This window comes from Stegostoma tigrinum, chromosome 18 (genome assembly GCF_030684315.1).
Source record: "Stegostoma tigrinum isolate sSteTig4 chromosome 18, sSteTig4.hap1, whole genome shotgun sequence".
Classification (NCBI taxonomy): Eukaryota; Metazoa; Chordata; class Chondrichthyes; order Orectolobiformes; family Stegostomatidae; genus Stegostoma; species Stegostoma tigrinum.
Genome location: NC_081371.1, coordinates 58,032,107 through 58,045,224, shown reverse-complemented (window position 1 = coordinate 58,045,224; position 13,118 = coordinate 58,032,107). Strand labels below are relative to the sequence as shown.

The following is a 13,118-nucleotide window of genomic DNA, read 5'->3' as shown; positions in this document are numbered from 1 at the left end:
TCAGCATCAGCTCTTTCATAGAATCCCTATGCCCTGAAAACAGGCCCTTCAGCCCAACAAGTCCACACTGACCCTGAAAGCATTCCACCCAGACTCATTCCCCTATAACCCAGATGAAGGGTCTAGGCCCGAAACATCAGCTTTTGTGCTCCTAATATGCTGCTTGACCTGCTGTGTTCATCCAGCTCAACACTTTGTTATTTCAGATTCCCCAGCACCTGCAGTTCCCATTATCTCTAATCTACACATCCCTGTGGGAAAGTTGTCATGGCCAATCCACCCATCCTTGGACTGTGGAAGGAAACCAGAACACCTGGAGGAAACACTCATAGACGCACGGAGAATGTGCAAACTCTACACAGACAGTTGCTCGAGGTAGGAATCGAACCCGGGTCCCTGGTGCTGTGAGGCTGTAGTGTTAATCACTGAGCCACCGTGCCGCCCTCATTACATTTCAAAATGTAATCCAGTTAGTCCCACATCCCCTCACTTCTTCCCCATAAGCCCTGCATCTTATTCTCCTTCAAATCATTGTCCATTTCCTATTTATGGCTACAATTGGACTGTTTGTTGCAATTTTTAAGAAGTTTCTCCCCAATTTCCCTCTGGTTCTTCCTGTTAGTTACATTACCTCTCAGTCATCTGCTCACTGAAATTGCAGCATAGGAACCAATTTCCGTTATTTACTCTCATCTAAACCCTTCAGGATTTTACGTGCCTCTATCAAACCTGAGTTTAATTTCCTCTGCTCTTGGGAGAACAACTCCATCTTCTCCAGTTTAGTCATGTTACTCAGAAGCTAATGGACGCAGGCTCATTGAATATTTTTAAGGCAAAGGTATTTGATTATTGTTAGGCGAGGGATTCAAAGGTAATCGGGGATAGATGGGAGTGTTCCATTCCAAACACAAACAGATCAGCCATGATCCTTTTGAAAAGTAGACCAGGCTTGATGGGCCAAATTATCTACTTCCACTCCTAATCCATAAACTTGTGTTTTCTGTAAACTCTCATCCTCTGACTCATTCTAATAAAGCTTCTCACATCTTTAAGTCCCCCCAAGCCTGAAGGTGTTCGTGCTCAGTAAAGACACAATAGGGTGGCACAGTGGCTCAGTGGTTAGCATGGCTCAAAGCACCAAGACCCGGGTTCAATTCCACCCTCAGACGACTGTCTGTGTGGAGTTTGCACGTTCTCCCCGAGCCAGCATGTGTTTCAACGGAGTGCAGTGGTTTCCTCCCTCAGTCCAAAGATGTAGGATAATAGGTCGGCACAACACTGGGGGCAAAAGGGCCTATACTGTGCTGCCCTGCTGTATGGTCCATGTGCAGGCTTGGTGGATTGGCCATGGGAAATGCAGGGTTACAGAGATAGGGCAGGTTAGTGGGATAACCGGGGTGGCACGCTGGCTCAGTGGTTAGCACTGCAGCCTCACAGCACCAGGGACCCGGGTTCGATTCCAGCCACGGGCGACTGTCTGTGTGGAGTTTGCACATTCTCCCCATGTCTGCGTGGGTTTCCTCCAGGTGCTCTGGTTTCCTTCCACAATCCAAAAATGTGCAGCTTAGGTGGATCGGCAATGCTAAATTGCCTGTAGTGTTCAGGGGTATGTGGCTTATACGGGGATGGGTCTGGGTGGGATGCTTCAAGGGGCTGTGTGGACTTGTTGGGCTGAAGGGCCTGTTTCTACACCATAGGTTAGTCTAATCTTCAGAGAGTTGGTGTGGGCTCAATGGGCTGAATAGCCTGCTTCCACACTGTTGGGATTCTATGAAAATACTCCATCAGGTTCAGGACTGGGTTCACTCAATCCAAAATGTTAACTCTGCTGGAATTCCTGAGCTTTTCCAGCAATTTCTGATTTACAATGTCTGCAGTTCTTTTGATTTTTACGTGAGCACCCAGCAAATTGACCAAATTAATCTATCCCCTCAATTTCTGGCTGAGTAAGTGATAATTCAACTGTAAAGAAATACAATGCACCATGTATAATACAATGTATAATGCATAATGCAACAGGGTCAGTAATTGAGATGATCATTGACGCTTACCCCAAACATGTGCATCTATTAAGCTAAAGCACAAAAAATGCAGTTCAGCATAGATCCACACCACACAAACATTCAAATTAAACCAAAATACTGCAGATGCTGGAAATCTGAATTGCAGACCAAAAGTGCTGGAGAAACACAGCTGGTCTTTACAGACAGAAACAGAGTTAACATTTGAGGTCCAGTATGACTCTTTTTCAGAAGACAACCATTCTTTGCTTATCATTTTATGCAAATGTTGGATTCCGGGACTAACATGCGCACCAAAATCCAGCTGACTTACACCAGTCAAGTGTAATTATTGAGCTATCCAAGCAGTGAATCTATGACCTAGATTTTGTCACAGTCTTTATTTCTACACCAAAGGTTTTCAGCTCCCTTTTCATCTCCCACCTTCCCAGATGCAAAGCCAAAATCAACCTGACCTTTTTATTCTTACTGAGAAGAGACCTGAGTGAAACATACAAGATTCTTAGAGGAGTTGGCAGTGTAGATGCAAAGAGATTATAGAATGATACAGCACAGAAAGGAACCCTTCAGTTCAACTCATCCATGCCGACCAAGTTTCCCAAACTAAACTAGTTCCATTTGTCTGTGCTTGGCCCACATCCTTCTAAACCTTTTCTATTCATGTGGCTGTCCAAATGTCTTTTAAATGTTGTAACTGTACCTGCATCTACGACTTCCTCTGACAGTTCATTCCACACATGAACTATCTACTGTATGAAAAAGTTTTTAAATCTTTCTCCTCTCACCTTAAAACTAAACCTTCCAGTTTTGAACTCTCCTTTGAAAAGATCTTTGCTATTCACTTTATATATGTCTCTCATTCGTTTATAAACCTCTATAAGATCACCTCTCAACCTCCTACACTCCAGTGAACAAAGTCCCAGTCCATCCAGCCTGTCCCTATAATCCAATCCCTCCATTCCCGGCAACAACTTAGTAAATCTTTTCTGCACCCTTTCCGATTTAAAAACATCCTTCCTGTAGCAGGGCATCTAGAACCGTACAGAGGACTCCAAAAGTGGCCTCACCAACATCCTGCACCACCACAGCATGAGGTACCATCTTCTATACTCAATCTGAGAATGTTTCCGCTGGCGTGAGAGTCTCGGACCAGAGAGTATAATCTCAGAGAAACTGGTTACACATTTTTCACTGAGATTCAGGAGGAACGTCTTGTCCCAGAGGGCTGTGAATCTATGGAATTCTTTACCACAGAGAGCTGTCAAGATGGGTCAGGAAATATATTCAAGGCTGAGATCGACAGATTTTTAGATCAGAAAGGGTAGCGGGTTTTAAAGGGAAAAGGCAGGACAGAGGAGTTGAGGTTTATCAGATCAGCCATGACCTCATTGAATGCCAGTGCAGAATTGATGGGCTGATTGGCCTACTTTTACTCCTATGTCTTATTGCCTTTTGATTTCTCAGAGGTAAATTCATTCACTGGGCTGCCTGGTCATCTATTTTCCAGGTTAGCCCAACTCCTGTACGTGAAGTAAATCCCTCTACTGCAAATGGTGGAATTTAAAAATCTGAAATTGGGAGTCTAATGATGACCATAAAACCATTGCTGATTGTTGCCAAAACCCATCTGGTTCACTAACATCCTTCAGGGAAGGAAACTGCCATCTTTGCCTGGCCTGGGCTTATGTTTGACTCCAGAACCACAGCAATGCAGGTGATGCTTAACTGTCCTCTGGGCGGTTAAAGATGGGCACTATATGCTTGCCTTGCCAGCCATGCCTGTGAATAAATTCCCCTTCAGAAATATTACCTGCCTCAGCCCTCAGTTAGTGCCATGATCATATGGTAGAGGGGCTTGATGGGCTGAATGGCCAAATGCTCTCCTGTATCTTATGCTCTTAATAAAGCCCTCATTTGTCCTGTCAATGTGTCTTGTTCATCTATCATTCCTGGACTCTGTGATCTATATTCACTCCTAATGCACTAATACCTTAAATTTTAAACCCTCGCCCCTTGTGTTCAAATCCCTCCTGAGATCTGTCCTTCCCTGTCTTCTTCAGCTCTACAACACTCCAAGAATCTTCAAACAGGATTCGTGTACTCTGACCTCCTTCCACCCACATCTCTTCGCCAACAAACCCATCAGTCTCTCCTGCCATTGACAGCCACACCTGTAGCATTTGAATTTTCTCCCTAAATCTCAACGTGTCTCTATTCTCCTTTAAACCCTCTTCTTTGTCCAAGTATTTGGACACTCAGTCTATGTCGTTGATTCAGGTTTCAGCCTTTTGGCTTGATTGAGGGGCCTTGAGATATGATACTTTGTTAACAAGGAGCTAAATAAATGCAAGTCATTTGGAGTTGCACTGATTTTCCAGATCCTTCCTAAATGACATTTGAAAATCATCGTGTTATGACATATTCAAATCTATCTTTTCCTCAGAACCCCATGAGAACTAGTAGCAGGAGTAGGCCATCCGGTCCCCCGAGCCTGCTCCACTATTCAATAAGATCATGGCTGATCTTTTTGTGGACTCAGCTCCCCTTACCCACCTGCTCATCATTACCCTTAATTCCTTTTCTGTTGAGGAAATTGTCCATTATAGCTTTGAAAATGTTCAATGAGGAAGACTCAACTGCTTCACTGGGCAGAGAATTGCACAGATTCACACCCCTTTGGGTGAAGTCCCTCCTCAACTCAGATTTAAATTGGCTCCCCCTTATTTTGAGGCTATACCCCCTAGTTCTAATTTAACCTGTCACTGGAGCCAACCTCCCTGTTTCTATCTTATCTATTCCCTTCATAATTTTACATGTTTGTATAAGATTGCTCCTCAGTTTTCTAAATTCCAAAGAGTATTGTCCCAGTCTTCTCAATCTGTCTTCACAAGCCAAGCCTCTCAACTCTGGAATCAACCTAGTGAACCGCATTTGCACCCCCTCCAGTGCTCGTACATCCTTTCTCAATCTGTGGTCTGGCTAAGACTTGAGCTTAATGTTATTTTTCGGTTTTACCTGACAGCGACTAACAAATGATACAACGTGATTCAGTTATTTGATGCATTTAAGATTAAATGAGTATTTGGACAGAAATAGTGTGCAGGGAGATGGGCTAAAGGTAGGAGATTGGCTTCAGGTAATGGAACCAGTGTTGGCACAATGGGCCAAATGGTCTCGTTCTGCATTGTAACTATTCTCATGATAGTGGTTTCACTCCTGCAACCTTAGCTTGATCCTTTATGTACTTGTACTTTAATTGAGGGAACACATGAGGGAACTTTAAGGATGAATTTAACCTTTCAATAACTTCAGCAGCAGCCCTCTTAATCCTTTCTCCTTGCTTTTTGACTGAAGGTCGGCCGAAATGACAGATATGAGAGTGAGTGTGCTGCGTCCATCGCTGAGCAGCATGCTGTCCTCGTTATAGAAACAGTCAGCAGGAGGGCAGCATTGAGAGCTCCTTTCTGCTCTGCTGATCATATGCAAAACAAGAGAGCCGCCAAGGCAGCAGGTGTATCATTTCACTTGTTAATTCCTTGTTTTTTGTTGATAGGCCCAATTTTTATCTGGATCTATTAGCAATTTTGGGTGGAAAATGAAAGTTTCTAGCAACTGTAAATACCGTTAGTAACACAGCTGTGCATTTGTTCAGCTTCTGTGTGTCTCCTTGAACCACAGTGCTGTCTTCAGATCAAGTCCGTCACTAATGAATATTATGAACATGACCATCTCTGACTAGTCCCCTGGGAATCACAGGTGACAGACCGGAATTAGATAAAGTGACCTTGGTTCAAATTAGCTAGTTAATTCATTTCTAATCTAGATGTTTTATTTTCTTGCTCTCACACTTCACCTGAATAAGATATCTGCTGTTAAGAATTATTATTGCTATGTTATTTTACTCTCCTAGTTCCTCTAATCTTTTCAGGTACAGCTTAAAAAGTGTCTAGCTACAAGTTTGGCAGTGTGATTTAATTCTCTTTTAACCCAAAAGTTCATATTATTAGTTTTACAACACATCGATTTTTTTTCAACCATCATAAGATACTTATACAGAATGATACTGAGATTTGATGGTTAGATCTTTCTTGAATAAAAGTGACAATGATATGATTAGACCAGTATTGAACTCTGTTCTCTCAGAATATTTGAGGATAATGTGGCATAAATCGAAAGCTGAAAACTCATCGTTATTTACTGCTGAGAAAAAGCATTCGTGGATGTACTTTACATGGCAAATGTGTCCAGCAATCAGAGCCCACTTGCCATTGGGTCAGCACACTCTTCTCATGCAGTAAATTGTCTCGATATTGCCCTTAAATTGGTGTTCTTGGAAATTGTCCTGATGAGCACAGGGGGAAAACATTGACAAAATGTGCCTTTTTTGGCAACACCCAGGGTCTATTTTACCAAACAACAAGTTACTTCAAATTATGCTGGAAGGTAGGTGAAAAGGATAGTTTGCCATAATTAGCATTTTCAAGGCCTCATGTATACCAAGGTACTATACAGTTAAATCACGGTAAATTAAACAACACCACAAACCTGTGTTAATTGGAGCTCCAGGATAGCCAGGGAGGTCCCAATGCAACCCTGTTTTTTTGTTTTGTTTACCATATTATTTTTGGATTATATACCATGTCATCACTGCACCAGCATCTTTATGGTGTTTTTGTGTGAAATCCCAGGGCATATCCACGTCCTTTATGGATGGAGCTCAGGAAACCAATGGGTGGCTATTCATCAGACTCTTGAGGGTCATCGCCCTCCTTGGTCTCTCGGATGAGGACCATGCTGCGTCTACAATTGCATGTTCAGCCTGTTATTCAGAATATGGTGTTGCACACCTTTGCATGACCTTCTGTGGCTGTCTCTGCCCTGCTTGATGTGGCAGCCAAGTGAAAGGAGTCTCCTCATTGGGTCGGTTGGTCTCACCCTGATCCAGCTTGTTCTCAATGCCTTCTGCAGTTGAATCTGTTTGAACGCAGCATGGTGGAGGCAGTTTGCTAATTATGCTTCTCTTCACTGTCTTTCAAGCCTCCTTCACCATGCCCGTGACCCCTGAAAGAACTGTCCTGTACTCCTGCTTCTTCTCAAGGACTTCAATGACCTGAGTGATCAGCAACTGTTGGTGTTGGGCTTTCAGGTTCCGAATCTCTTCCCCCTGATCTATTGGCTGGAGGTTAGCCATGGGTTTAAGAGGTAAAAAGGTCAAGCTTGAGGCTTTTGAGGTCTACGATGTTGGGATGTGGTGATGGTAAACCCCCTTTTCCACCATTTGATACATTTGTCCACTTTACTGATCCATACCTTAAAAATGCCAGAGCCCATCCAGGCAGTTTGCTAGCCTCGTGCTAGGTCAGTAGTACCTCGACATTCGTAAAGTAAGATGGCTCCTCAAGCCTTCCTATTACGAGAAGCAGCAGCTTTTCAGGGCTGTCATGTTAGTGCACTCCAGAGTGGGGAGATGTTCTTTGCTTCATTTTCCACCATTACACATCAGTAAATTCAACAATTTTAGGGCCTGAGCACCTCCTCGCATGTTCTTAACCCAAACCTCACACACCAGGCCTTGTCATCACATGGGCTTCTACCACAATCAACCCATTGCCAGGCACTAATGGTTCCATTAGCAGCTACTGATTCCCCCAGGCTGACCTTTACCTATTCCTTAATCTGCAGTTCTCGTTCTCTCTCAGCTCCTTCTCCACCTATTGTTTACTCCTGCACCCTCTCTCCATCACCCCCCCCAACATCGTTTGCATATATACCAACCTGTTCCTAGCTACAGTCAGTTCTGAAGAAGGAAAACTTTGCTTTGTCTTCAAAGATGTTGCCAGACCTGGTGAGTTTTTCCAGCCATTTCTATTTTTGTTTCTGATTTCCGGCATCCGCAGTTCTTTGTTCTTTGTTTGTTTTCTGAAGAAGAGTCACTGGACTTGAAATGTTGACTCTGTTTTTCTCTCTACAGATGCTGCCAGACCTGCAGAAATCCTCCAGAATTCTCTGTTTTTTGTGACTAGACTAATACCTGGAATATGTAGATTGCCTTAGGCTAGATTGCCTCGGCTAGACACATTAGGTCTGCATTCTCTGGAGTTTAGAAGGGTTGAAAGTGATTTAATTGAAACATAGAAGATACTGAGAGGACTTGACTGGGTGGATGCTGAGAGGATATTTTCTCTTGTAGGAGAACGCAGAACTAGGGATCATTGTTTAAAATATTAGATAACAAAGTGTGGAGCTGGATGCACACAGCAGGCCAAGCAGTGTCTCAGGAGGCTCTGAAGAAGGGTCTAGGCCCGAAACGTCAGCTTTTGTGCTCCTGAGATGCTGCTTGGCCTGCTGTGTTCATCCAGCTTCACACTTTGTTATCTTAGACTCTCCAGCATCTGCAGTTCCCATTATGTGATTAAAATATTAGTTGCCCATTTAAGATAAAGATGAGGAAATATACTTTTTCCTCAGAAGGTTGTGAGTCAAAGAGTCATTCAACACTAAACAGACCCTTAAGTCCAACCAGTCCATGCCAAACATAATCCCAAATTAAACTTGTCCCCCCTGCCTGCTCCTGGTCAATATCCCTCCAAATTCTTCCTGTTGTGTAGTTATTCAAACACTTTTTAAACGTTGTAGTTATGCCCATGTTCACCACTTCCTCAGGAAGTTCATTCCACACACGAACCACCCCCTGTGTAAAGTAATTCAACCCTCATGTCTTTTCTCTCACCTTAAAAATATACCCTCGAGTCTCGAAAGACCCCATCCGAGGGAAAGGACACCAACTATTAATCCTATCCATATCCCCTATGATTCTGTGAACTTCTGAATTCCCTTCCTCAAAAGGCAAAGGATACAAAATCTTTAAATATTTTTAAGGCAGAGGTAGAGAGATTCTTAATTTTGCAAAGGGATGGCAGATTATCAGGGAAGATTACGTAGGGACGTAGATTTGAAGCCAGAATCAGATCGATCATAATCTTATTGAATAGCAGAAAGGTCCAAATGGCCTACTCTTGTTTCTTGTTTCTGTTTTCGGTCAGGGACTTTGAATGTGGGCACTGGGGAAGAAGTGGGAAATTAAACCTATGTTGTCATGAGTTAGGTTTGCAACATATTTAAGCAGGTAAAGTCACTGACAAAGACTCGGGGACTGATCTCCTACTCAGATTATATGCCGTTTGACACAAGGAAAGAAGAATACGAAAAAAACTGCACGAAGAATGGTTGTACAGCATTAATACTGTGAAAGATTTGGAATGAACTTAACTTGGCTACAACAATCTCATTCAGATAAATCTGGTAGAACAAGGTGTAGGGCTGGATGAACACAGCAGGCCAAGCAGCATCAGAGGAGCAGGAAGGCTGATGTTTCAGCCCTAGACCTTTCTTCAGAAGAAGGGTTATTTCTGAACAAGGGTCTAGGCCTGAAACGACAGCCTTTCTGATCCTATGATACTGCTTGGCCTGCTGTGTTCATCCAGCTCTACACCTTGTTATCTCAGATTCTCCAACATCTGCAGTTCCTACCAGCTCAGATAAATCTGGTTCTACCTTTGCCCTGGCCCTCCATGTAGTGATTCAAAAATTCTCTACTTAAGTAGACATTGTGCAATTATCAGTAAGTGGTTCTCTCTTGAATTGCAAAGGAAAGCTCTGCTTTCTTTATTTAATATTTCCCTGATACAACTGCAATTAACATGTAACTGGTGATAGTCACATTTTTAGTGAAGAAAATAAGCAATTAAATGATGTTTCAATTGGCTTTCTGCAAGAGATTTGCTTGTAGTCAATGTTCTGTTGCACTTGTACAGTTTTTATCATAATCTTTCACGGAGGTTCATAATTAGTTTTACACCATTCCTGGCAACATTTAGCATTTACAGAAGCATTAGCTGATAGTTTATTTTCAATGTGGTAAAAGGTTACTGCAAAAGTGATGGAATGTTGCTCAACAATTACAGGCATTTAAGCATTACGAATGTTGAGTCCTCTCCCGCTGACCGTGGGATTCTCATGGGCAGTAATGGCCACATATTTTAAGTCAAACTCTTGTCAACCTGGCTAATAGTTTTCTGTGGCTGCTGACTCTGCATTGTGCTAAGCAGAAAGTTCTGTTTCTATTACAGCCTCCAGAGTTCATTTCTGGTGGCTTTTCATCAGAGCTACGCTTAAAAATAAAGTGAAGCCTGAGCAACCTAAAGGGATTTACACCTTGATGAATGTAAGCCTGTCACCTTTTGACCCCAGCGTGGAGCAGGACAGCAGAAATCCAAATCCATGTCAGACTACATGATGAGAATCTCTAAGCAGATTCTGCCTCAGGGAACCTGTCAGGGGATAGAATGGGGTGGCGGTTTAATAAGTCCTGCATTGCCAACATGGCCAAAGCTCTGCACAAATTTCAGAGGAATTGCTTTCAGATTATTTTGGAACTGGCAGCTAAATGAAGTTGTACGGTTAGTCACAGGTACACATCAGTGTATGGTCAAATCGATGGGTCACATCATTCTAAGTTGGTGGTTGACTGATTAGTAAAATTTAAATTAATTTTGAGCATTGAAATCTCTCACTAACCTTCAGGCACATTTATTCTGACTGCTGAGCTGTTGATCTGAGGTACTCCGGTTCAAATTACCATAACCATATTTACATACATACTAAACTTACACATAGCCAAAATATAGCATAAAATGAATATGACACCAGCAGGTCAAGAACAAAGAACAAATAACAAAGAAAATTACAGCACAGAAATAGGCGCTTCGCCGATCCAGATCCTCTGTCTAAACCTGTCGCCTATTTTCCAAGGATCTGTATCCCTCTGCTCCCTGACCATTCATGTATCTGTCTAGATACATCTTTAATGACGCAATCGAGCCTGCATCCACCACGTCCGCTGGCAACGTATTCCAGGCACCCACCACCCTCTGCATAAAGAACTTTCCACGCATATCTCCCTTAAACCTTGCCCCTCTCACCTTGAAATCATCACCCCGCGTAATTGAGTCCCCCACTCTGGGAAAAAGCTCTTGCTATCCACCCTATCTGTACCTCTCATGATTTTGTAGACCTCAGTCGGGTCCCCCCTCAACCTCTGTGTCTTGAATGTAAACAATCCTAATCTACTCAAGATTTAATGTGACATAATTTAATATGACATGCAAACTTGAAGAGGTGAGACATGTGCACCTCCTGAAATTGCAGAACATCTACACTCTGTCTGCAAAAATGACCCTGAGCCTCCCATTGCCTGCCATTTCAACACACTGTCATGTGCCCTGTTCAACATCTCTGTCTCAGGCTCACTGCAGTGCTCCAGCAAAGCTCAGTGTAAGCTGGAAGAATTTTCTGCTTGGGAACCCGAAAGTCTTTTTGCCTCAAAATCGAGTTTAAGAATTTTAGGACCTGAGCACTTACCCAATCCCCAGACACCAGGCCTTGTTGTAACATGGACTGCTACCACAAACAACCAACTTTCAGCCACTAATAGTTCCTAATAGCTATTGATTCCCCCAGACTATTACCCACTCCTTTACCTGCACAACTGTTTCTCTCTCACTCTGAGCTCTACATCCACCTATTACTTACTCCTTCCCCCTTTCCCATACCATCTTCTGCATATATATACAAATATCTATATATCAACCATTTCCTAGCTACAATCAGTTGTCAAGAAGGGTCACTGTACCTGAAATATTAGCCCAGCTTTCTCTGCACAGGTGCCACCAGACCTGACGAGTTTTTCCAGCAATTTCTCTCTATGTTTCTGATTTCCAGCATCTGCTGCTCTTTGGGGATTTTTTTTTCTTTACCATTTAATTCTTGAGTTGGAATAAAAGGACTTCTATGGAAATTCTTGGCAGATCATGGAATTATAGTATAAGCAGCTCCTGTGCTTACCTGTTTCGCAAAGTGGCCCTGTGAATCCTTGGGGACATGCACAAACCTTGGGAGCAATGCAAGAGCCTCCATTCCTGCAGTCATCCTCACAGAATGCTGGCGAAGACACCAAACAATTTTTAGTTTGACAATTCCAGTAATTAATCTCACAACAACGAATTGATTGATTCAGCTATTAAGGTATTTGCGTAGGAAAGGATCTGGAATTATCTTTCCAAATAAATTACAATTCAAACACTGAAGTACGCACATTGGCAACTACTTAGAAACAACTCATGGAAATCATAAATGATTTTAATAAGCAATGAGTTTTCATAATTAAGATATTTGTTCAGTCAAACACATTGCTTTGATGTATTCCTTTTGAATCCTAGCATCATCCAACCATACCATCATTTCTAACCCACTGTTTTAGACTGTTTCTGGAGTTCAGGATACGTAGAGCATGAGTCACTTGTAAATTGGCATGCCACTGTAACGGGTCGTGGGAAGGTGGAGTATAGGTTTGCACAGATTATATTTCGGGGTCACTGTGGGTGAAGACACGAGTTGTGACGATTGTGACTTGGGTGGGAAGGTGATGGGATGAAGAATGAGGGTCGGATTGCCAAGTACTCAAAATAACTGGGGCCAAGACACAGAGAAGCAAGGCAAGGTGTTTTAAACAGCCTGAATCAGCACCTGGTAGCCTCTGTGGCCGCCTCCAACCTGCATCCGAGAGGAGCAAGCCTGAATACACCTTACACGTGCTCCCTGCAGGAGTAAATATCATGGCATTTGCAACACTTTTCCTGGTCAGTGCGGCAAGGCAGAAGACTTATTGAATCACACTAGCTGACCGAAATGACTGCACAGAGGCTTGTATCCCATCACTAACTCATCCTTTGTTTACTGGATTCTCAGTATCTGCAGTTCCCATTATCTCTATCACCAATTCATCCTTTATTTGCTTGTACACAGTATACTGGCTATAGCTAGCCAACTCGGAGTCAGTCCCCTGAACTGAGGACAGTCTAAATCCCCTAGTTATACTGGTCAGCCAGGGATTTCTGATTTGGCCCTGGTGAACAGGTCCAATCAAGGATCTTGTAGTCAATGAGATCCACCTGGTCCAAATCACGACACCACCCTTTGAGTGTAAATCCAGGCCAGGCTCCCAGAAACCTTACAGAGTCTCAGCTAGGCTTTTGCTAC

The 13,118-nt window shown here is 42.9% G+C and overlaps 1 protein-coding gene across 6 annotated transcripts in view; it reads right to left on the bottom strand.

The window, feature by feature from the left end:
• LOC125460975 (protein kinase C-binding protein NELL2-like) overlaps positions 1-13,118 on the bottom strand; it is a 282,133-nt gene that overhangs the window by 74,481 nt on the left and 194,534 nt on the right. For 5 of the 6 annotated variants that reach the window (XM_059652561.1, XM_059652560.1, XM_059652565.1 and 2 more), the window contains one exon: positions 11,925-12,020. The exons of the other annotated variant lie outside the window; for it this stretch is intronic. In XM_059652561.1, the coding sequence (XP_059508544.1) occupies positions 11,925-12,020 (96 nt within the window). The remainder of the gene's footprint in view (positions 1-11,924; positions 12,021-13,118) is intronic. 6 annotated transcript variants of the gene reach the window in all.